General features: G+C 46.0%; 1 protein-coding gene and 2 pseudogenes across 3 annotated transcripts; all 3 read right to left on the bottom strand.

Annotated features, from left to right (window-relative positions):
• Positions 1-4,786: 4,786 nt before the first annotated feature.
• LOC307109391 (neurofilament light polypeptide-like) lies at positions 4,787-6,111 on the bottom strand (annotated as a pseudogene). The gene is made up of 2 exons: positions 6,024-6,111; positions 4,787-5,864 (listed from the first exon to the last, which is right to left on the bottom strand). The product of its transcript is annotated as a neurofilament light polypeptide-like (transcript).
• Positions 6,112-10,636: 4,525 nt separating this feature from the next.
• On the bottom strand, positions 10,637-11,523 carry LOC307109389 (mas-related G-protein coupled receptor member X2-like; annotated as a pseudogene). Its single transcript has 2 exons — positions 11,139-11,523; positions 10,637-11,027 (listed from the first exon to the last, which is right to left on the bottom strand). The product of its transcript is annotated as a mas-related G-protein coupled receptor member X2-like (transcript).
• A 4,833-nt stretch (positions 11,524-16,356) lies between these two features.
• Positions 16,357-17,337, bottom strand: LOC307109035 (mas-related G-protein coupled receptor member X1-like; the record flags this gene model as incomplete). The annotated part of the gene is made up of 1 exon (XM_079787542.1): positions 16,357-17,337. The coding sequence occupies exon 1, from the start codon at positions 17,314-17,316 to the stop codon at positions 16,357-16,359; it is 960 nt and encodes a 319-aa protein (XP_079643668.1). The 5' UTR covers positions 17,317-17,337.
• Between the last annotated feature and the right edge of the window lie 6,454 nt (positions 17,338-23,791).

The raw sequence follows: 23,791 nt of genomic DNA, 5'->3' as shown, positions 1-23,791 counted from the left end.
AAAAATCACTTATTGTCCCTCTATGTAGTTTGGAGTAGAGATTTCTTTGCAGATCAAATCATTTGTGTAAGAGAATTCTCGTGGTGGTGGTGGAGTTAAGAAGTGCTTACTTCTATTTTACAAAGGGGTTTGGATGAAGAGAGAAGCTCTTGCAGAATTTAGGTGAGAAACACAAATCAACTCACACATAGGTAATAAGTAGCAGCTGATGAGTGCTTACATGGTATTACCTCTTTTAATCCTCCAAATAGCCCTATGAGGCCAGTACTATGCTCACTCCTATCTGGTATATAAGAAAAGAGAAGCACAAGGAGGTTGAATGACATGCTGCAGTTCTCACGTGCACAAGTGGAAGAGCCTGGATTTGAACTCACAGGTCTGTGTCAGAGCCTTCGCCCTTCGCCTGTCCTGCAACCCCACTACCAGGGTGGTGTGTCCTGTACACAAGGGGAATGGTGGGCCAAGAAGCAAGTAACTCTAAGGGACAAATCTAAAATGACAACTCACTTGTGTGTTTTGTTAAGCTAGAACAGGCAAATTTTGTGAACAACATGGGAGTGAAAATTATCCAGTATAAAGAAGTGGGTGTTATCCCCCTGAGAACAGACCAGAGATCCCAGGAGCTCCTTCTTGCCTCTGGAAAGTCCCAAGCATTCCAGCCTCTCCAGGTGCACCCAGCACAGGCGTGTCAGAGTGGAGGGAGGCCGGACTCTCTGGCCACATAGGCAGCCTCAATGACCGAATGATCTATCAGTCTTTGTTCCTACAGTCCTGGTTGAACTAATGAGATGATGCATGGAAACCACAACCTCTTATGTCTCCCTCAGGGCACCATGAACCTTTTATTCATAGAAAGAATCACAAGTCTTAGCTCTAAGTGTATGTGTTTTCTTTTGTCTCCCTTTTAAAACTTAAAACTCAGTAACGATGACTAGATTTGACTGGGTTTTTTGTTTTCTTGGTTGTTGTTGTTCACTATTTTATCCTTGGCATCTAGCACATGTCCTTTAGAGACCATCTGTTATAATATTATCCTTTAACACAGGAAGAAGCTGAGGCTGAAAGAGCCAAAGGATTTCCCTGAGATCACAGGGTGAACAGCAGGTCCAATGCCAGTCCTGGTCTCCTGGAGCCCAGCCTGAGGCTTTACCACTGTTCTCTGCCTCATTGTGGTTTGAGCACCTGAGTAAAGTCTTCATGTGAGCTCAGAACATGAGAGAACTTCAGGGGTGTAGAAAATGCTAGTTGGTCTAAATACCCATTTCCTTCTCTCTCACATAATAGTTCTGGGAGTTTTAGACCAGAAATTGGATTCTAATCCCAGCCTTCATTCATGCTTGATGGCACCATGTGACCAGGTGGTAGCCAATGGGAGATGAGCACAAGTGATGTAACCAATTTTAGGTTGTGCTTTTCTTTCCCCTCTTCTCATCTGGATGGAATGCTGATGAGTCTGAGAGCCCTGCATGAGAATGAAGTCACATCTCGAGGGCTGGGGAGCAGTGATTTGAAAGAGGACCAGTGCCTGATGCCTTGAAGTCACTAGTCCAGTTCTAGTAACTTCTCTTGCATTTCTTTCTAGGACTACAAAACTCATAAACTTAAATTTCTAGGGCTACAAAACTCAAATACATAAAAATATTTACATATTACCACCTTAAAAAGTAAAGTACATTCCATCCTCAAGGCATTTGTGATGAGAGATATATTATTCCAAGGAAATGATATCCAATAGAGAGGTGCCAACAGAGTCTAGTAAAATAAATGAGGAGATGTAATGAGAGGTTTATCTACTAGTAATTACATTGAGAGAGAAAAATTCCTAGGAAAAGCAACTGAGAGGAGACTATAAGTATAGATGGGTTTTCCTAATTTGCCATCAAATCTCATTTTCAGCTTCTCTACATTCCTCTGTGTCCTGTTGATTTGCCTCCCAGGAGCAACTTGCAGGTTGCTCCCACTGGCTCATTTTCCCTCTGGCTCCTGGTTCCTCCCAAGAAAGGGTGACACTAACAGGTGATTGGAGGGCAGGAGAGTGGTAATTGAGGTTTTAACTCTATGGCTTTCTACTGTGAATGGGCCATGGTGGTGTTAACCTACTTAAGGATATAGCTTCTTTTTGTTGGCCTCTTATGGTCACAGTAATGATCACAACTACAGCCATAGCCCTCCCTGTTCGGACAATTTATCTTTCCCTCTATCTTTCAGGATGCCCAATTGCAATAGCTCCTTATTATGACTTATCTTTAGGGGTCTCTGTATTCTCTATTGATTTCCCTTAGTCTTGCTTACCCCTTAGTACTAAACTCTCTTTTATTACCCATTAGTGTGTGCCTTGTGCTCCCCCCCCCCCCGCCCCGCACAAGCCAGATGCAAATGTATAACAAACAAACAAACCCTTTGAACAGCAAAACAGCAAGGTAATGTGAGAAATCTGAGGTTATTAACAACAATTCAGGTTTGAAAACAATGTCTGTGAAGCAGAAAGGACCTAGTTGGTCCCATGTATCTCCCACAATCTAAATTACTAGCACCCAAAGCTTCCCTGAGGGAGCTTCATGTCTCTGGACTCTCCTTCACGGGTGCCCATGGCTCCTTGCACGGTCCACCCCAAAATGCAATCATGAGCATGTGGACTAAGAGGGAGAATACAAAACTACCTTTGAAAGGAGATAGTTCTGAGCTGACTCTTGCCTGAGCACCATCTTCTAGTTGAAGGTGGTGAGTAGAAAAAGAGGAGCTTTCCAGGGAGTGCCGAACACCAGAGAATGCTCTCCTACCCCTGGAAAGGAGGTGTCTGCAGGAGCAGGAGTGGAACCTGACGACCAAGAGAGGTTTATCAAGATGCTGGCAGCCCCTGTGACTTCCTGCACAAGGAGCACTGGCAAATGAGATTCTGGGGATGTGAGACAAGGACCTCAGGAGATGTTTCTCACTTGCCCTGAGCCCAGTGATTTATCTCTTCCTCTCTCCATTTTATCCCATCTGGTCCCCCTCCTGTGAGGAATGTTTGAACTGGATCCTGTCACTGCCCATAGTGAGCCTGTGCAGGAACCCACCCACTAAGCAAACTCTTCCATAGCTAAGAAGAGTTGGGCATTCAGGGTCCTGTCTGTCCTGGCTCATCCAATCTGTTTCCACTTACTTCCAGAAGTAATATATGCATATTAGTTTATTTAAGAGGACACCATAGTATGTAAAAGGAAATGTAAATTCCTTCCTAATCTCATTCCTCAATAGTAACCAATGTTTATAGTTTCCATTATAACTCTTTTACAAGTAATTTTATAGCTTTTAATTACAAAACTACATTTCTATTTTTGATTTATCAACATCAACAACAGTGTATATTGTGTTCCTTTTTAAAATATAAGGAAACTAATGCTCTAACCAGTTTGGCTCAGTGGATAGAGCGTCAGCCTGCAGAGTGAAAGGTTTCAGGTTCGATTCCGGTCACGGGCATGTACCTTGGTTGTGGGCACATCCCCAGTAGCAGGTGTGTAGGAGGCAGCTGATCGATGTTTCTCTCTCATCGATGTTTCTAACTCTCTATCCCTCTCCCTTCCTCTCTGTAAAAAAAAAAATCAATAAAATATATTTTTAAAAAAGAAAAAGAAAGAAAATGATTTCGCTTATAAAAAATATATAAGGAAACTAGTTGCCCAGTGCACAAAATTTGTGCATGGTGGGGGGTGTCCCTCAGCCCTGCCTGCACCCTCTCCAATCTGGGACCCCTCAGGGGATGTCTGACTGCCGGTTTAGGCCAGAACCCCCTCACAATCTGGGACCACTGGCTCTTAACTGCTCACCTGCCTGCCTGCTTGATCGCCCCTAACCACTCTGCCTGCCAGCCTTCTTGTCCCCAACTGCACCTCCCTGATGGCCTGATCACCCCCAATTGCCCCCCCCATTGGACTGCTCACCTCCAACTGGTCCCCTCTGCCGGCCTGCTCACCCCCAACTGCTCCCCCTGCCAGCCTGATTACCCCCAACTTTCCTCCCCTCCTGGCCTGATTGCCCCTAACCTCCTCTGTCTTGGCCCTGCCACCATGGCTTTGTCCGGAAGGTCTCATGGTCTAATTAGCATATTACCCTTTTATTAGTATAGATAGAATATGACATACTGTCATAACTATAACATATCTACCAGTATTACTCTAGAAGAATATGTACTTCATGGGATAGGAAGGCATCTAATACATTACATTGTATATGTTGTAAGTAGTAGGAAATACTGTATTCGTAGCAATAATATACACCCTGTGACTTCCCTTCCTGATTTGGGAATGGTTCCCCAGTTCTTTGAACGTTTCCTGGCCCTTGATGTTTTTTTTGTGTGTGTTTTTTGGTCATTCAGTGTAATTTTATTTACTGTTTATTGCACATGATTTGAGGTCTTTAATTTCTAATCACCAAAGATTCAAAGGACTATTTTTTCCGTGAAGTTTAACATTAACATTAATGAATTCATGTATTCATGTGCTTTTATTGTAAACGTCTGAATTATTCACATTGCCATAGATCCTGAACTCATAAGCAGAATGAATTCTGCTGGACCATGCACAGGCTGGCAGCAGGCCAGGAAGCCACTCTGCAAGCAAACAGATACTCTGCATAAGGAGAAAAGTCATAGCACAACATTTAATGTCCAACTTGAGTCACCTCAGAATGTTACATATATTGACTTCTTAATTCATATAGTATCAGGAACTCAACTGCTTGGTTGGTGACAGGGTTGACCTGGTTTTAGGAGGATTATTCCTGAAATAAATAAGGAAAGGGGGGCTCAGTCTTTATTCTTGGTTGTTTGCTCCTCCCCAGCACCTTCATCTTTCTTTTCGTCCTCAGCTTCTTGGGCATCTTCTCCTTCACCTTCACCCCCTTTTTCCTCCTTTGCGTCCTCTAATTCTTCCTTGGCACCTTATTCCTCTTCCTCAGCCTCTTCCTTCTCCTTCTCCTCCTCTTCAGCTTCTCCTTCAGAGGGGGGTTCATCCTTAGCTTCCTTGGCTTTTGCAGCCTTAGTGGTCTCCTCCACCTCGATCTGCTCCTCCTGGACGTGGCTGGTGTATTAAGAAGGGAAGGAGCAAGCAGACATCAAGTAGGAGCTGGTCTGTAAACTACCGTAGTCAGGTTGGCCAAAGACCTGGGAACTCTGGGAGTAGCCGCTGGCTATGCTTCCCATGCTGGTGAAACTGAGCCAGATCTCCTCACCTTCCAAGAGTTTCCTGTAAGCTGCAACGTCTATGTCCAAAGCCATCTTCACATTGAGGAGGTCCTGGTATTTTTTTAAAAATATCATGCCATTTCACTCTTTGTAGTTTTCAACTTATTTTCTAATTTGTTGATTGTGTCCTGCATAGCACTAATGTCGGCATTCTGCTTATCCTCCAGCTCTTGCAGCTGCTTTTCCAGTGCTTCGTTCATGCCCCGGCATGCTTTGATCTCCAGGGTCTTGGCCTTGAGCAGGCGGTGGCTCTCAGACATCTCATCCTTGGCAGTGAGCACCGCTTCGGTGTTCTTGGCAGTGCTCTTGGTCAGCATGGTGAAGCGGCTCTTGAACCATTCTTTGGCATTCTGCATGTTCTTGGCAGCCAGCTTCTCATACTGGGCGCGGATGTCCTTGAGCTCAGCGGAGAGATCGGGCTTGGAGAACATGTCCATCTCCACGGAGATCTGAGCGTACTGGATCTGCGCCTGCAGCTCAGCGATCTCCTCTTTGTGCACCTTCTTCAGAAAGGCGATATCGTCCATCAGGCTGTTGATGCACTTTCCGAGCTTGGCGCCAGGGAGAGCTGCCTTGTCTGCACCTTTGCATGCCTCGAACAGCCAGCCCTCGGTGTCCTGGCGGTTTAACACCTCTTCCTCTTAGCACACCTGCAGGTTGCTCCCAGCCCCTCCTGAGCTGTGATGCCTCCTAATGGGGTCCTGAGGCTGCACCCCCGATCCCACTGCCCTCTCCTTGCCGGGGACCGGGGCGCAGCAGGGCGGGGCACAGGTGTCCCATTTTCTTTAAAATGTTCAACCTGTGCCCGCTCCACTGGTGTCCACAGGCAGTCTGGGGGCAGACAGTGATCCTGAAGGTGGCTTGCCACCCTGCCAGAGCTCAGCCATGATGGTCTGGGATGAGACAGCCCCGCCAGGCCTTGTGGCTTAGACTTGGACCCGCTTCCTTAACCAGGGATCTGGCGCTGGGTGGGCAGCAGCAGTGCTTCCTCCCTAGCCCACGCTGGAGCAGGTCCCTGTTGCTGGGAACCAATTACAGCATGTAATAATTTCAAGAGTTCTGTCAAAAGGTTGATGGTACTTGGGGGGCTCAACAAGGGTGAGCCACATATGTAGTTTACCTGTTGGAAATGGCTAAATGGCACTTCCCCCAAACCTGAATAGGATAATTGTCTGCTGCCAGACAGCTCAGGGCATTTTATTGCCTCCTGTTGGCCAAACACCTGAACAGCTGTAGGCTATTCCCCAATCTGACAATTTCCTTTGATACCTTACCCTTTGAAGTGTATTATCTCCACCTTGCCTTAGGATAAATTGTGTTAATAAAAGCAGGATCCTGAGTGAAAGAGGAGAGTCTTCAGTTCCTTTAGCTGGAGATCCTCTGACCCCCAATGCCTTTCAAAATTATCTTTTGTCTCCGGACTCTTTAATCATCTATGCCCCGCCCCTTTCTCCAGAATGCTGAACCCTTTGTAAGGCTGGGAAAAGAACCCCAGCACCCTGTGGTTTCAGATCTGAACTCTGAGGGCCTCCCCAGGTGGCAGCGGCCCTGAGCCTGCTGCCTCTCCCTCAATCCCGCCAAGGCTTGCTTCTCACACTTGCTTCTCATACTTGCTTCTCACACTCGCTTTAAACCTTCTTGGTCCACTTGCCATAGTAATCAGTTGGGCTGAAAGGACTGGGGACTCAGGCGGGCCTGAGGGGACTGGGTGCCACCATCTTGTGACTATGGGCACCACCATCTTTGTGATGGAGTGATGGTTAATTTGCATATTACCCTATTGTTAGATAGGAATAGTGGGGGAAAAATGGCATGGGAGTAAGTGGAAGCTTCACTGACACGCTCTCAGAACCAAACTGTAATTACACTAAAATAAAAAACAACAACAATACCCTGAATAATCAAGTGAGGACTAGATAGAGAGACCCCTGATAACCAAGGATGGAAAATGGAGACTGCATAGAGCAGTGGTTCTCAACCTTTCTAATGCCACGACCCTTTAAAACAGTTCCTCATGTTGTGGTGACCCCCAACCATAAAATTATTTTCGTTGCACCTTCACAACTGTAATTTTGCTACTGTTAATGAATCATAATGTAAATACCTGTGTTTTCCAATGGTCTTAGGCTCTACAGTCCAGGGTTAGGAGTTTTGGGTTTAGAGCTTGGAAGGCAGACACCCTGATTTTCTGACCCATAGGTTGAGAACCGCTAGCAGTGTCGCCTAAGACCATCGGAAAACATAGATATTTACATTATGATTCATTAACAGTAGCAAAATTACAGTTATGAAGTAGCAATGAAAATAATTTTATGGTTGGGGGTCACCACAACATGAGGAACTGTATTAAAGGGTCGTGGCATTAGGAAGGTTGAGAACCACTGGAAAGACTGGTAGAAAGGGCAGAGCCAGGAAAGGGCAGGTCAGGCTCCCACAGACAGAAGCTGAATTTCTGGAAAGATATCTCAGCTGTGGGGTGTTGCCACTGAGAACTCCTTCCCAAGATGGGCCCCCAGAAGAGAGGACCAGAACTGAGAAAGGTGCTCATGTAACATCTGGCTGTGTACTAGTAAAGCAGCAGGGTTGTTGTCTGCCAAGGAAAGATGACTAGAAATGCAGGCACCCTCTTAAGGGGACAATGCACAAAATTTTATGTGCATCCATTTACCTTGTTCTCCAGCAGAGAGAGGGCAGACTGTATTGGAGTTGTGTGAGCAGAGTCCAGGGTTAGGAGTTTTGGGTTTAGAGCTTGGAAGGCAGACACCCTGGTTTTCTGTGCAGAGCCATTCCCTCACACTGCAGAGATCATCTCTCTCAGGCAGACCTTTGTTATCCAGGTAGTTATTGCCTGGTGGGGAAGACAGTTGACCCATGGTGTGGAGTTTCTGAGGCCCATTAAGAGACTGAGAATAGCAATTAGCCTCCAGGTAGAAGCACTGAAGGAAAATCACTCACCACTATGTGGAAATTGCCTGAGGACTACTCAAGACATAATCCAATCAGTGTCTCTGGAGGCATATGAGGGTCTCTGGAGGTTTTGAGTCTTTGCCTGATCTAATTAGTCAGAAACACGGTTTGGCACTGTCCTGCACTAGCTATTGGGAAGCATAGCAGATTTACCTAATATATAGTACCAAATCCAAATAGGCAGCCAAAATGGGGAAACAAAAAACTATCTCCAAAATGAAAGAACAAGAGAATTCTCCTGAAGAAGAGATAAATGAAAAGGAGATAAGAAATTTATCTGATATAGAGTTTGGAATAATGATGGTAAAGATGCTCAACAGCATGACAAAACATATAGTAACTATGAAAAAAGAACAGTCAGAAATAAAAAATAACATAGCACAAAAGAGAACACATTGGAAGGAATACATAGCAGATTAGGGGAAGCTGAGGATCTAAAACATAAAGGAACTCATACAACTTAGCAAAAGGAAGACAAACAATCCAGTGAAAAAATGGGTAAAGGACCTAAATAAACACTTCTCCAAAATGGACATAAAGATGGCCAAGAGACATATGAAAAAATGCTCAAAGTCACTGATCATCAGAGAGATGCAAATTAAAATAACAATGATGTATTGCCTTATATCTGTCAGAATGGTCACCATCAATAAAGCAACAAATGACAAGTGCTGGCAAGAATGTGGAGAGACCCAGTTCTTTTCTGCTTCACAGACATTGTTTTGAACCCTGAATTGTTGTTAATAACCTCAGGTTTCACACATTACCTTGCTGTTCTATGAGCATATTTGTACACTGCTGGTGGGAATACAGACTGGTGCAGCCATTATGGAAAACAGTATGGAGTTTCCTCAAAAAATTAAATATGGAATTGCCATTTGACCTAATGATCCCACTTTTAGGAATATATCCTAAGAAACATAAAACACCAATCAGAAAGAAGGTATGCACCCCTATGATCATAGCAGCACATTGTATAATAGCTAAGATGTGGAAATAGCCGGAGTGTCCATGAGTAGATGAGTGGATGAAAAAGCTGTGCTACATGTATACCATGGTATACTATGCAGCAGTAAAATAGAAGAATCTCTTACCCTTTGAGACAGCATGGAGGGACCTGTAGAGTATCATGCTACGTGAAATAAGTCAGTTAGAGAAAGACATGTATCACATGATTACACTCAAAATGTGGAATCTAAGTAACAAAATAAACTGATAACAGAGTGGGTCCAGAGACATGGAAGCATGGAACAGAGTGCAGAATCTGTGAGGGAAGGTGGGGGAAGGTGGGTGGGTGGGAGGTAATCAACCAAAGACCTTGTATGCCTAACCCATGAACACAGACAATAGGGTGGTGAAGGCCTGGGGGAGTGGGCAGGTGGGGTGGGGTAGGGGGGAGAGACATGGACAGATGGGGTCAATAGGGGAAAAAAAGGGAACATTTGTAATACTTTCAACAATAAAACTTAAAAAAATGTATCGATATGGGTATATCAATTTCAATAAATGTGCCACATTAATGAAAGATGTTAGTATTAAGATAAACTCTGTGGGGAATTAGGAATGGGGGGGGGCTATAGAAATCTTCTGTACTGTTTTTCTTTAAAAGTGCTCTAAAATATAAAATCTATTAAAATGAATAAGCAAACCAGCAACTGAATAAATATTTACAATACACATAACTAACGAAAGCTCCATTCTGCATATATCAAAACTCCTACAAATAAATAATGAGAAAGGGCAACACTTAATAAAAATTGGCAAAACTGAAAAAGACACTTCAAGAAATACAAGTAACCAACAAGCTCCTGAAAGGATGCTCATGCTTGAAAAGGTTGAAAATGGTGAAAACAATGCACCTAAAGAGGGTGACTCAAATATGGCGATGGGGATTTAGCATAGACTTGACTTGAAAATCACCATACTTTCATTCATTAATTCACTTATTCAACAACATTTATTATGCTAAGGAGCCAGTCTAAGGCCTGCCAAAATCATCAAAGACTGCTCACAGGGGCCCGATTGAACTTTAATTTGTTTAATTTTAGGGACATTGTAGGAGAATGACCACAAAAACTTGTCAAAAATGTAATGTTCATTTAGCTTCTATCAAGTGCAGTGATGAAAGAAATTTAGACTTTTCCTGCACTCATTCATCTTCCGCTGTAGGTGGGATTCTGTAAATGTGAGAGCAGTCCTGGACCCCAGAGATGGCAAAGCTCCCATGAGGATGAGGTCAAGACCCTGGGTGAGGCAGTCCTAGGACCTTGCACTCTGTGTTTGTTTAACAGGCACTGTCTCACTTCAACCTCAGGAGCTGGATTATTATGTTAATTGTTTTAATTCAGGGGCCCAAAGGGAAAACACAGTAATAAAACCAATCAAATGAGAGGGACAATGCTGGCTTTCAAAGTCACACCTGTCTGAACAAAGCAAGACTCTGACTCAGGACACCAGACTTCCTGACATGAACAGGGTTTCCCCAGGAAGGCTTTCTCCATGTTCATCCACCTCAGGAGTGTCCTGCAGAGCCCTCTGGAGAACCAGCCTCAGGGTGTGTCTCCACTTCCACCATCGCTGCCCGAAGGAACCAACGAAGAAGTAAATGATGGGGTTGGCACAGCTGTTGACACAGAATAGGGGAACTGCCACCAAGAAATGAGGAACGAAGGCATCGAAATCTCTTTGATACCAGAGTAAGAGGAACCAGTGGATGCTGAAGGGCAGGCCGCAGAGGAGGAAGACCAGCACTGTGAGCACGAAGGTCACATACAGCCTGGTCAGCTGTACCTGCTGGGAGCCAAACAGAAGTCTGATCATCAGGGTCAGGCTGGACCTAGAGAGAAGCACAAATAACAACATAAGCCACACTACATTAATGAAATCCAACACTGTACACCAAACATTTTGTATATTCCTACTCAGGAGGCCAGAGTAGTTCCCTTACAGGATGCTCAGCAGCAGGGACAGGATCCAGAGCAGGTGTCCGAGGTGGTGGCAGTGGTACCAGATGGGCCACCGGATAGACAGGCAGTGCTCTGTGCTAATGACTCTGAGAAAGCTCATGCCTGAGATGTAGGCAAAGACAGACACAGTCATGAAAAAGTGCGGGATGAATATGCAGATGAGATAGAAGTTCCTGATGAGTGTCTCCAGGGCATCTATAATATAAGAGCAGAGTAAGTGGAAGTTGGCTTCTGCCAGGTTGAGGATGTAGATGGAGAAGTCCGTCCTGCACATTGGAAGCCCAGGAGCCAGAGCACCACCGCGTTCCCTGCCAGCCCCACCAGGGCCACGGTGACTATCAGTAATTCCAGGTTTAGGAACTCCATGTTGAAAGTTTGTTCTCCTCCATTTATTGATGTGAGTTGGCTGCTCCAGGCTGTGACAGATGAATTCATGTTCGGGAACCCTCCACTGGTGCCACTGGAACCGAAAAAAGACTTGAGTACCTGGTGCCTGATCAGTGAGTGTCCTGGCCACCCTGCTATATGGGAATTACTGTCTGTGTTACAGAAATTATGATACCAAAGGCTTCACTGCCTTGGAGTCCTGGAACCTGGATTCAAACCCAGTTCTCTCTGACTCTAGAGTCGGGGCTCTCTCTACACAACACGGACTCTCTGCTAACATGGGAATATTCTGTAGTCCAAATACCTCCACTCATAGTCGGAGACCATGTCATGTCTTCCAGAGGCAGGAGGAGCATAGTCTGGACAGGTAATGTGGGATGACAGCAGGACTCTGAACTCATCATTGCTTCTGTCCTGCTACTGAGATTTTCTTTCAAGGGCTCAAAGTGGAAGCCCCGGCCCTGACCTCTGGGCTATCTCAGTGACTGAGAATGTCTATACTCCAGAAAGAAGATTGTGATTTTGGGTTATAAATGAAGTATAATCTCTTGCTATGAGGGGTATGAGCATGACCTGTCCTCTTGTGTTAGAAATGGCGGAGTGTGTCATCTTTATGAAGACAGGAAGTACTTTTCTCCTGAACGGTGGTGTGACTAGTGGGACAGTGTTTAAATCACTCTTATAATGGATTTCTTCCTAGAGCAGCGAAAATAATAACAGTGTACTCCCATTTAAAAAAAAAACACACACAAAAAATACATTAAATACATTTTATTATCAAGGCATTTATGATGATAGCAAGAGTTTATTCCAAAAACTGACACCCAATAGAGAGGTGCAAAGAGTAAAAAAAAAAACAAACTGAGGAGGTACAATGAGAAATTGAGCCAAATATATCAAGAGACAGACAGAGAGAGAGAGAGAGAGAGAGAGAGAGAGAGAGAGCAGGAAAACCAACTATTGGGAGACGATAAGAAGGGATGGATTTTCTTCATTTGATGTCAAATCTCATTTCCAGCTTCTCTACCCTCCTCTGCATCCTGGGAGACAGGCCTCATTCCCCTCACTACTGGACCCCTTTTCCTGTGGCTCCTGGGTGATCTCAGGAAGGAGAAACACTGGCAGGTGGTTGGAAGGCAGGAAGAGGGCAGGTTTCAACTCCCTGGCTCTCTGATGTCAGATGTGAGTTGGTCATGGTGGTGTTACTCTACCTAAGGACATAGCCAATGTCTGGTTGCCTTTCTTATGGTCAAAATGACAACCACTGCTACAGCCACAGGCCTCCCTGTGTTCTGGTAACTTATCTTTCCCTTTACATTTCAGGATGTGCAAGAGCAATAGGTCCGTATTATTACTAATCTTTAGGAGCCTCTCTATCTTTATCAATTTCCCTTAGTCCTGCTCACCACTTTGTACATATTCCCTTTATTAAACTCTCTTCAATACTCATTAGTTTATGCTTTGTGTTTCATGCTGGAACAAGAAAGATACAAACATATATCAAACAAACAAACAAATCCATGGAACAGCAAGGTAGTGTGTGCAAGCTGAGTTATTAACAACAATTCATGTTTGAAAATATTATCTCTGAAGAAGAAAGGACATGGGTCCCTCACAGCCTAAGCTACCAGCACCCAAAGCTTTCCTGAGGGAGCTTTATGTCTCTGAACTCTCTTTCAGGGGATTCCATGGCTTCTTGCACGCTCCACCCCAAGATACACTCGTGACCATGTGGACTAAGAGGGAGAAAACAAAATTGCCTTTGAAAGAAGATAGTTCTGAGCCGACTCTTACCTGAGCACCATCTTCTAGTTGAAGGTGGTGAGTAGAAAAAGAGGAGCTTTCCAGGGAGTGCTGAACACCAGAGAATGCTCTCCTACCCCTGGAAAGGAGGTGTCTGCAGGAGCAGAAGTGGAACCTGATGACCAAGAGAGGTTTATGAAGATGTTGGGCAGCCCCTGTGACTTCCTGCCCAAAAGGCACTGGCAAATGAGCTTCTGGAGATGTGAGACAAGCACCTCACGAGATGCTTCTCACTTGCCCTAAGTTCAATGACTTATTTCTTCCTCTCTCCATCTTACCCCATCTGATCCCCTTCCAGTGAGGAATGGCTGAACTGGAGCCTGTCATTGCCCACTGTGGGCAATGTGAGCTTGCATAGCTAAAGAAGTGTTTGCTTGGCATTCAGGGCCTGCATGGCCTGCCTCCTCTGATCTGTTTCCATTTGCTCCCAAGAGGAATGTATGCACATTAGTTTATTTCAGAGGACAAAAGAGTATATAAAATAAAAATGTAAAACTCTCCTAATCTCAATCATCAATAGCAACCAATGTTTAGAGTTCCCATTTTAACTCTTTTACAATTTATTTTATAGTTTTGTGTAATGAAACCTTCTTTCTGGTTGTGACTTGTAGATATCAGCACTTGTCCCTTTTAATAGATAAAGAATTTAGCACACCACATGCACGACTTGTCACCTCTCGCTCTCTCCCATAGGACATTTGTAGCTAGATTATTTTCACATGATGTGGGGATAACCAGTGTTTTCAGCTTTAGCTCCTATGACTTCCTTTCATGTGCCCATGCCGCAGCCAAATTGAGTTACATGGCATTTCCTTAAAAAAATTAACTACAAAGCATTTGAAACAATGAGAGAAACTTGTTCACTCATTTCTGTGTTTTCCCAACTCTACTAGTACTGTGTGCCTATACTGTGCCAGGTACAGGCAGAGAAGATGCTGTGGACCAATGCTACTAGAGGACCTTTAACAGGTCCAATTTCCTTGATTGTGCTTATCTAAGGATATCATTTTCCCTAAACCTAGACAACCCAATGAGATTAGAGGTAGGCCAACTAATCTATTCCAGCTTTTAACCTGTAGAATGCCCCCCAAGCACAGCACTAAGCATGAATTTAAGGTGACTGTATTCTGAGAGAACCATATGGAATTTTCCTTTTCTATTCAATCAGGCAGAACAATTTCTGCACGATTATTTATGGTTTTGGATAAGGATTCTTTTTTTTAACTTATTAATTACTAGAGGCTCGGTGCATAAAAATTCATGCATTGGAGGGCGGGGGGGGGGGGGGGGCGCTCCCTCAGCCCAGCCTGCCCCCTCTCACAGTCCAGGACCCCTCAGAGGTGGGAGGCGACCCAGCGATCAGGGGAAGGTGATGCTCCCATCACACCTCTGCTGCTTCCACTGCCGGCAGCGCAAGCCTCAGTCGGCCCTGGTTACCTGAGCCTTGGGCGGCCCTGGGCGGCTGGGCAGCCACCATCATAGGCTTGCCTGCACCTCAGGCTGGCCCTGGGCAGCTGGGGGGCTGAGAGGACTGAGGGATGCTGGAGGCAGGCGTGTGGAGTGGCTGGGTCCACCTAGGGGTGGGCCTGGCTTTGCCGTGTGCCTGCTACCCTGGCAGGGCTGATGGGATTGGGCGCTGCCATCTTGTGGCTATGGGCGCCGCCATCTTTGAGGGCATGGCACTCAATTAGCATATTCCCTCCTTATTGGCTGTGTGCACTGCCATCTTTGTGACAGTGTGAGGGTCAATTATCATATTTTCTCTTTATTAAATAGGATTACCTCAGAAGTCAATAATATATTAGAGGCTTCACATGAATTAACTCCTGATGTTCATGAAATATTTAGTCATATTTGTCACCTGGCTGAGTCCTTTTCATCTGTTTTATAATTTACTAGAGGCCTGGTGCATGAAATTCAAGTACTGGGGGTGTGTGTGTCCCTCAGCCCAGCCTGCACCCTCTCCAATCTGGGACCCCTTGAGAGATGTCCAACTGCCCGGTGGGATCAGGCCTAAAAGGGCAGTCAGACATCCCTCTCACAATCCAGGATTGCTGGCTCCCAACCTCTTGCCTGCCTGCCTACCTGATTGGCTCTAACCGCTTCTGCCTGCCAGCCTGATCACCCCCTAACCACTCCCCTGCCAGCCTGATTGCCCCTAACTGCCCTCCCCTGCTGTCCTGGTCACCCTTAATTGCCCTCCCTTGCCAGCCTGTTTGCCCATAACTGCCCTCCCCTGCCAGCCAAATTGCCCCTAACTGCCCTTCCCTGCAGTCCTGGTTCCCCCCCAACTGTCCTCCCATACAGGCCTGGTCACCCCAACTGCCCTCCCCTGCAGGCCAGGTCCCTCCCAACTGCCCACCCCTGCAGGCTTAGACCCTCCCAACTGCCCTCCCCTGCTGGCCTGATCACCCACAACTGCCCACCCCTGCTGGCCATCTTGGGTTAGCCATCTTGTGTTGGCCATCTTGTGTTCACATGGGGCGGTCATCTTTAACCACATGGAAGTGGCCATCATGTGTGTTAGAGTAATGGTCAATTTGCATATTACCTCTTTATTATATAGGATTCCCCACTATGATCCTATGAGCAGATGATTTCACCACATTTTAAAATGAGTTAACTGAGGCTTGGAGAGGAGAGCAGATCTGCAAAACCAGGACATCAGACAGGAATTTGCAGATCTATAAATCCAGGACATCTGAGTGGGATTCTTTCTGTTGCAATGAAGATTCTAAAGAAAAAGCATTCAATAAAGAAATTCAGATCACATGAGAAATTTATTGGTAATGTCAAGGACGATGGAGAGGTATAATGTTTGGACTAATGCTTTCTCTGAGAAAAACTAGAGCAGCCATATTAAAAACAAACTATTTGAAGAGATTGGGGGATCACTGAAGCATTTTGGGGCTGAGGCTGAGAGAAGACTTTCACAGCATGGCAGGGCAGCAGTGAGTCTCAAAGTTATTTCAGACTGATCAGGACAGAGGGTTTCATCCCTGGAAGCATTTACAGGGTTTCCCCAGGAAGGTTTTCTCCATGTTCATCCACCTCAGGAGTGTCCTGCAGAGCCCTCTGGAGAAGCAGCCTCAGGGTATGTCGCCGCTTCCACCATCGCTGCCTGAAGGAGCCAACGAAGAAGTAAATGATGGGGTTGGCACAGCTGTTGACACAGGACATGGGTACTACAAACTCGTAAAGATAATTGTAGAAATAAAAATCTTTTTGAAGCCAGAATAAGAGGAACCAATGGATGCCGAAGGGCAGGCCGCAGAGGAGAAAGACCAGCACTGTGAGCAAGATGGTCACATAGAGCCTGGTGGGTGGCACCCGGTTGGAGCCACACAGCAGTCTGGTCATCAGGGCCAGGCTGGACCCAGAGAGAAGCACAAATAACAAAATCAGCCACGCCACAGTGATGAAATCAAACACTGGACACCAAACTTCATGCTCATTTTCACTCAGGTAGCCACAGTAGTACCCGTGCAGCATGCTCAGCAGTAGGGACAGGGCCCAGAGCAGGGCACACATGATGCTAGATAGTTTTCTGGGGCGGCGACAGCGGTACCAGATGGGCCACAGGACAGACATGCAGCGCTCTGCGCTGATGGCGCTGAGAAAGCTCAGGCCTGAGATGTAGGCTAAGATTGACACAGGCGAGAGAAAATTGTTCATTACTCTAAGGACAAAATCTAATTCTAAAAGTGAAACTAGGGTAATTATAAATTGGTAGCAGAGAAAGACGAAGTCGGCCCCCGCCAGGTTGAAGATGTAGACAGAGAAGGCGTTCCTGCGCATGCGGAAGCCCAGGAGCCAGAGCACCACCGCGTTCCCTGCCAGCCCCACCAGGGCCACGATGGCTGACAGTACTTCCAGGATTATGTTCTCTGTATAATGCTGATAAAAGTCCTGATCACTTCCATTGGTTGGTGTGAGCTCGGCCTCCCAGGCTGTGACAGTCATATCCATGCTCAGAAACGCTGCAGTTGTCGGCCTGGAAACAAAACAAGACTTGAGCACCTGCTCTATGACCACTGACCCTCATGGCCACCCTGTCTGTGGCGAATGGAGGTTTCCAGAGATTAAGATTCTTCCTGAACCACACAGTCTTGGAGTTCTGGAACCTGAATTTAAACCCAGTTATCTCTGAATCTTAGAGCCTGGGCTCTTTCTACTGCAACACGGACCCTCCATGTCCAACCTCCCCACTCACCATCCAGCCCATGACATGTGCCCCGGAGGCAGGAGGAGAAGAGTCTGCAGAGGTGGTGTGGATGACAACAGGGTTCTGAGTTCCCCAGTACTTGTGCTCTAGGAGAGTGGCTTTGTTTGACAGCAGGCTGTCAGAAGCCCCAGGGCAATCTCTGTGACTGAGAGTGGTCTACTCACAGGGAGAAAGGAGGTTATGATTTAGGCTCATGAAGGGAATGAGACCCCTTGTTAGGACAGTGTGAGGCCACCCAAAGCTCTTGTATTAGAAATGTCCTAGTGTGTCTTCTTTATGCGGATAGACAGTGATTAGTCTTCCCCCCTGTTGAGTCCCCAGGACCTAAGTCTGTGTGGGAACACAATGGGGCTGTCAATAAAATTTTAATCCACAAATGAATGAATGAATGAATGAACGAATGAGGAGCCAACTCATATAACAAAAAGAAAATTCCCTTTCTAAGTATTCATTCTGTGAAAAGCTCTTGTGTGTTCAAAAGAATTTTTATATGCCTGCAGACATCTCGTATCCAGGTGGGAGAGGATTCAGAACTGAATTAAATTTCTCTGCATTTTAGAGGAGAAAGAAGCCATTTTGGGAAGGAGGAAGACAGAGGTGACCAAGGGTGTGAATAGAGGTAATTGGGACAGAAATACAGAAGGGGCATTATTAACATATTTTCCTATGACACATGTAATAGGAAAGCCCCGAATTGTCCCTACATGTGATTTGGAGTAGAGATTTCTTTGCAGATCAAAGCATTTGTGTTAGAGAATTTCTCCTGGTGGTGGTGCAGGTAAGAAGTGCTTAGTTCTATTTTACAAAGGGCTTTGGATGAAAAGAGGGACGCTCTTGCAGAATTTAGGTGAGATACACAAACCAACTCACACATAGGTGAAGAGTAGCAGCTGATGAGTGGTTACATGGTATTACCTCTTTTAATCCTCCTAATAGCCCTATGAGGCCAGTACTATGCTTACTCCCATCTGGCATAAAGGAAAAGACAAGCACAAGGAGGCTGAATGACATGCTCCAGTTCTCACGTGCACAAGTGGAAGAGCCTGGATCTGAACCCATAGGACTGTGTCAGAGTCTTCACCCTTCCCCTTCCCTGCAGCCCCACTACCAGGGTGGTGTGTCTGGTACACATGAGGGGTGGTGGGGCAGGAAGCAAGTAACGCTTAGGGACAAATCTAAAATGGCAACTCACTTGTGTGTTTTATTAAGCTAGAATAGGCAAACTTTATATATAACAAGGGAGTGAAAATTATCCAGTGTGGAAGAAGAAGTGGGTGGAATCCAGCTGAGAACAGACCAGAGATTTCAGGAGCTCCTTCTTCCCTCTGGACAGACCTAATCAGTCAATTCTTGCTTGATTCAGACAGCACAGGCTCACCTAGTAGAACTGAATGTGCGACCCTTCAATCTGTAGGCTGCCGCTCTAACCACTGAGTCAAACCTGCTAGGGTTTGTCTCCCTTTTTAAACTCAAAACTTCATAAAGATGACTCAGTTTGTCTGGTTTTTGTCTTTTTTTCTTGGTTAGTGAACTTGTATCCTCGGCATTGAGCACATGTCCCTTAGAGACCTTCTATACTAATAAAAGCCTACGTGGTGTCACGCTCTCGTGTGCAACGTCGTCATAAGATGGCCACCACAAGATGGCCATCACAAGATGGCCACCACAAGATGGCTGTCACAAGATGGCTGCCACAAGATAGCCACAAGCACAGTGGGGGCCGGGCCTGGCAGCCGCTCAGTGCATTAAGGCCTGGGGGTCCCACGGCTCTGTCTGGTGTGGAGGAGGCCGGTCCCAGCATCTCTGTTGCCTTGCATGGAGGAGGCGGGTCCTGGTTGAGGAGGTGGGTCACGGCAGGGGAGGGAAGTTGTGGGCAATCAGGCCAGCAGGTCAGCGCAGTTGGGGATGATCAGGCCGGCAGGTAAGGCAGTTGGGGGCGATCTGGTAAGCAGGGGAGGTTAGTTGGGGGCCATCAAGCTGGCAGGAGAGCAGTTGGGCATCCATCAAGCCAGTGGTGGGGTGGTTAGGGGGGCGATCAGGCAAGCAGGCCGGTTAGTGGTTAGGAGCCAAGGTCCCAGATTGCAAGGGGGAAGTCTGACTGCCTAAACTGTTAGTCAGACATCCCCCGAGGGGTCACAGATTGGAGAGGGTGCAGGCTTGGCTGAGGGACCCCACCCGCCAGTGCACGACTTTTGTGCACTGGGCCTCTAGCCTATTATAATATTATCCTTTAATACAGGAAGAAGCTGAGGCTGAAAGAGCCAAAGGATTTTCCCTTAGATCACAGGGTGAACAGCAGGTCCAATGCCTGCCAATGGGAGGTGAGTACAGGTGATGTAACTAATTTTTGGTTGTGCTTTTCTTTCCCCTTTTCTCCTCTGGATGGAATGTTGATGAGCATAGGAGCCTTGCATGAGAATGAAGTCAACTCTCTAGGGCTGGGGAGCAGTGATTTGAAAGAGCAAAGGTGTCTGATGCCTTGGAGACACCAGTCAAGTTCTAGTAACCTCTCCTGTATTTCTTTTTAGGGCACAAAAATCATATATTGAAATTCTTAAAAATATTTGTTTCCAAACCCCTTGAAAAATGCACATTCTATCCTCAAGACATTTATGATGAGAGAGATATTATTTCAAAGAAGTGAAACTCAGTAGGAGGTGCCAAAGATCAAATAAATGAGATGTAATAACAAGTTGATCTAATCACAGTGAGAGAGAAAAAGTCCTAGGAAAAAGAACTAAGAAGAGGCTATAAGAAAAGTGGATTCTCTTCATTTGATGTCAAATTTCATTTCCAGGTTCTCTACCCGCCTCTGTGTCCTGGGAGGACACATCTCTTTGCCTCACCACTGGGCTCCCTTTCCCTCTGGCTCCTGGTTGCTCTCAGGAAAGGGTGACACTGACAGCTGATTGGAGGGCAGGAGGAGGGTGACTGAGGTTTAACTCCCTGCCTCTCTGCTGTCAGGCTGTGAGTTTGCCATGGTGGTGATACTCTACCTAAGGAGAGAGCCCCTGTCTGTGGGCCTTTTTTTGGTCATAGTGATGATCACTGCTACAGCCACAGCCCTCCCTGTGTTCTGGCAACTTATCTTTCCCTTAACACTTCAGGATGCGCAATGCAAACAGCTCCTTATCATGATTTACCTTTAGGGGCCTCTGTATCCTCTATTGATTTCCTTTAGTCCTGCTCACCCTTTATACACAGTCTTTTTATTAAAATCTCTTCAATTTCCCTATTTGTTTGTATCTTGTGTTTTTGGCTGGGACAGGAAAGATAAATGCATATAACAAACAACTGAACAAACAAACTCATAGAACAGCAAGATAATGTGTGAAACTTGAGGTTATTAACAACAATTCATATTTGAAAACAATGTCTGTGAAGGAGACAGTACTTGGGTCCTTCACAGCCTAAGCTACCAGCACTCATAGCTTCCCTGAAGGAATTTCATGTCTTTGGACTCTCCTTCATGGGTGCCCATGGCTTCTTGCATGCTGCACCCCAAGATGCAGTCGTGACCATGTCGACTAAGAGGTAGAAAACAAAGATAGTTCTGAGCCAACTCTTACCTTAGCACCATCTTCTAGTTGAAGGTGGTGAGTAGAAAAAGAAGAGCTTTCCAGGGAGTGCTGAACACCAGAGAATGCCCTCCTACTCCTGGATAGGAAGTGTCTGCAGGAGCAGGAGTGGAACCTAATGACCAAGAGAGGCTTATCAAGATGCTGGGCAGCCCCTGTGACTTCCTGCCCAAGGGGCCTTGGCAAGTGAGATTCTGGAGATGTGAGACAAGGGCCTCACGAGATGCTTCTCACTTGCCCTAAGTTCAATGACTTATCTCTTCCTCTCTTCGTCTTACCCCATCTGGTCCTCCTCCAATGAGGAATGGCTGAACTGGAGCCTGTCACTGCCCACTGTGGGTGTGTGCAGGAAGCCCACCCAACAGGCAGTGAGCTTGCATAGTTAAAGAAGAGTTTGCTTGGCATTCAGGGCCTTCATGGTCTGCCTCATCTGATCTGTTTCCATTTACTCCCAGGAGGAATGTATGCACATTAGTTTATTTCAGAGGACACAATAGTATATAAAATAACAATGTAAAGACTGACCTAATCTCAATCACCAATAGCAACCAAAGTTTACAGTTCCCATTTTAACTCTTTTATAAGTTATTTTATAGCTTTGTGTAATGAAACTTGCTTTCTGGTTGTGACTTATTGATATCAACAACTGTGTATACTGTGTTCCCTTTTTTAAAAAAATTTTTTTTATTGTTTAAAGTATTACAAATAGTAGTACATGTGTCTCCTTCCCCCCCCCCCGTACCTCCCCCTGGCCTCCCCTACCCTTTAGTAGATGCCCTCACCTGCCTCACCCCCCCCCCCCCCCCGCCCAGTGTCTTGTATCCATTCATTATGCTTATATGCATGCATACATATCCTTTGGTTGATCTCTTACAGCCCCTCCTCCCAACCTTCCCTGCTTTCCCGCTGTAGTTTGACAGTCTGTTCAATGCTTCTTTGCCTCTGTATCTATTTTTCCCCCCTGTTTCTTTTCTTTAAAAAATTTCCATCAGGAGAGAACTTGGGGGTCAACAGAGGTGAGGCACAGACTCACACACCCCCAACCCTGCAGGGGCCTGAACCCTCACCCCTTCTGAGGGAGGTCTCCTGCCGCCATGGCTGCTTCACTTCCCATGCCCAGCTCAGATCAGGACCCAGGTAACAGACAGAGCCTTGGCAGACAGCAGCTGCCCTATATCTAAATCCAGCCTAGCACCAGGAATGCTCAGGGCCTACTCAAGAATGCAAACAATCCTTTTCACTAATATTTACAGGGTAAATTAAGATTGTTGGTAGAGTATTAAATTTGACAGTAAAATAGTAATCAAGTTTTCAGATTAATTTAAATTGGCTAATTGAAATAAGTGAATATTCAAGAAAATGTAATTGTATTGGACAAAAAGTTGTTCCTAAAGTATTAACTAAAATTTCTATTGGTAGTTTATTTCAAGGTAAAATTGCTTAACATGCAATGAACCTAAAGCAGTCATATTTTTGTGCAAAAAATTAAAATTTAAAGTTATCAAGACTGCATTATAAAATTTACAAAAGCCTCCATTAATCAAAAAAGGGGGGATAGTAGGGTAATATCATGTGTTCCCTTTTAACAGATAAGGAATTTAGCACACCACAGGCACTACCATTCAGTCACTTACACCCCCCGCCCACATCCCCCTACTTCCGCTCTCTCCCTCACATTTGTTAGCTAGATTATTTTCATGCTAGAGGCCCGGCGCACAAAATTTGTGCACGGGGTGTGTGTCCCTCAGCCCAGCCTGCACCCTCTCCAATCTGGGACCCCTCGAGGGATGTCTGATCGCCCGTTTAGGCTTGATCCTTCCTCTATCCTGGTAGGATCAGGCCTAAACGGCCAGTTGGACATCCCTCTCACAATCCAGGATTGCTGGCTCCCAACTGCTTGCCTGCTTGCCTTCCTGATTGCCCCTAACCCAGTGGTCGGCAAACCGGGTCTCTCAAGCCAAATGAGGCTCTTTGGCCACTTGAGTGTGGCTCTTCCATAAAATACCACATACCCTAATTAAGTTAATAACAATGTACCTACCTATATAGTTTAAGTTTAAAAAATTTGGTTCTCAAAAGAAATTTCAATCATTGTACTGTTGATATTTGGATCTGTTGACTAATGAGTTTGCCGACCACTGCCCTAACAGCGTCTGCCTGCCAGCCTGATCACCCCCTAACCACTCCCCTGCCAGCCTGATTGATGCCTAACTGCTCCCCTGCCAGCCTGTTTGCCCCTAACTGCCCACCCCTGCAGGCCTGGTCACCCCTAACTGCCCTCCCCTGCAGGCCTGATTCCCACCAACTGTTCTCCCCTGCAGTCCTGGTCCCCCACAAATTCCCTTTCCTGCAGGCCCAGTTGCCCCAACTTCCCTCCTCTGCTGGCCTGGTCACCCCTAACTGCTCTCCCCTGCAGGCTTGATCACCCCCAACTGCCCTCCCTTGCAGGCCTGGTCCCTCCCAACTGCCCTCCCCTGCTGGCCTGATTGCCCACAACTGCCCTCCCTTGCAGGCCTGGTCCCTCCCAACTGCCCTCCCCTGCTGGCCATCTTGTGGCGGCCATCATGTGTCCACATGGGGGCAGCCATCTTTGACCACATGGGGCAGCCATCTTGTGTGTTGGAGTGATGGTCAATTTGCA

Source organism: Cnephaeus nilssonii (genome assembly GCF_951640355.1).
Source record: "Cnephaeus nilssonii genome assembly, chromosome: 13".
In the NCBI taxonomy this organism is placed as follows: Eukaryota; Metazoa; Chordata; class Mammalia; order Chiroptera; family Vespertilionidae; genus Cnephaeus; species Cnephaeus nilssonii.
This window is presented reverse-complemented; position numbering and strand designations above follow the sequence as displayed.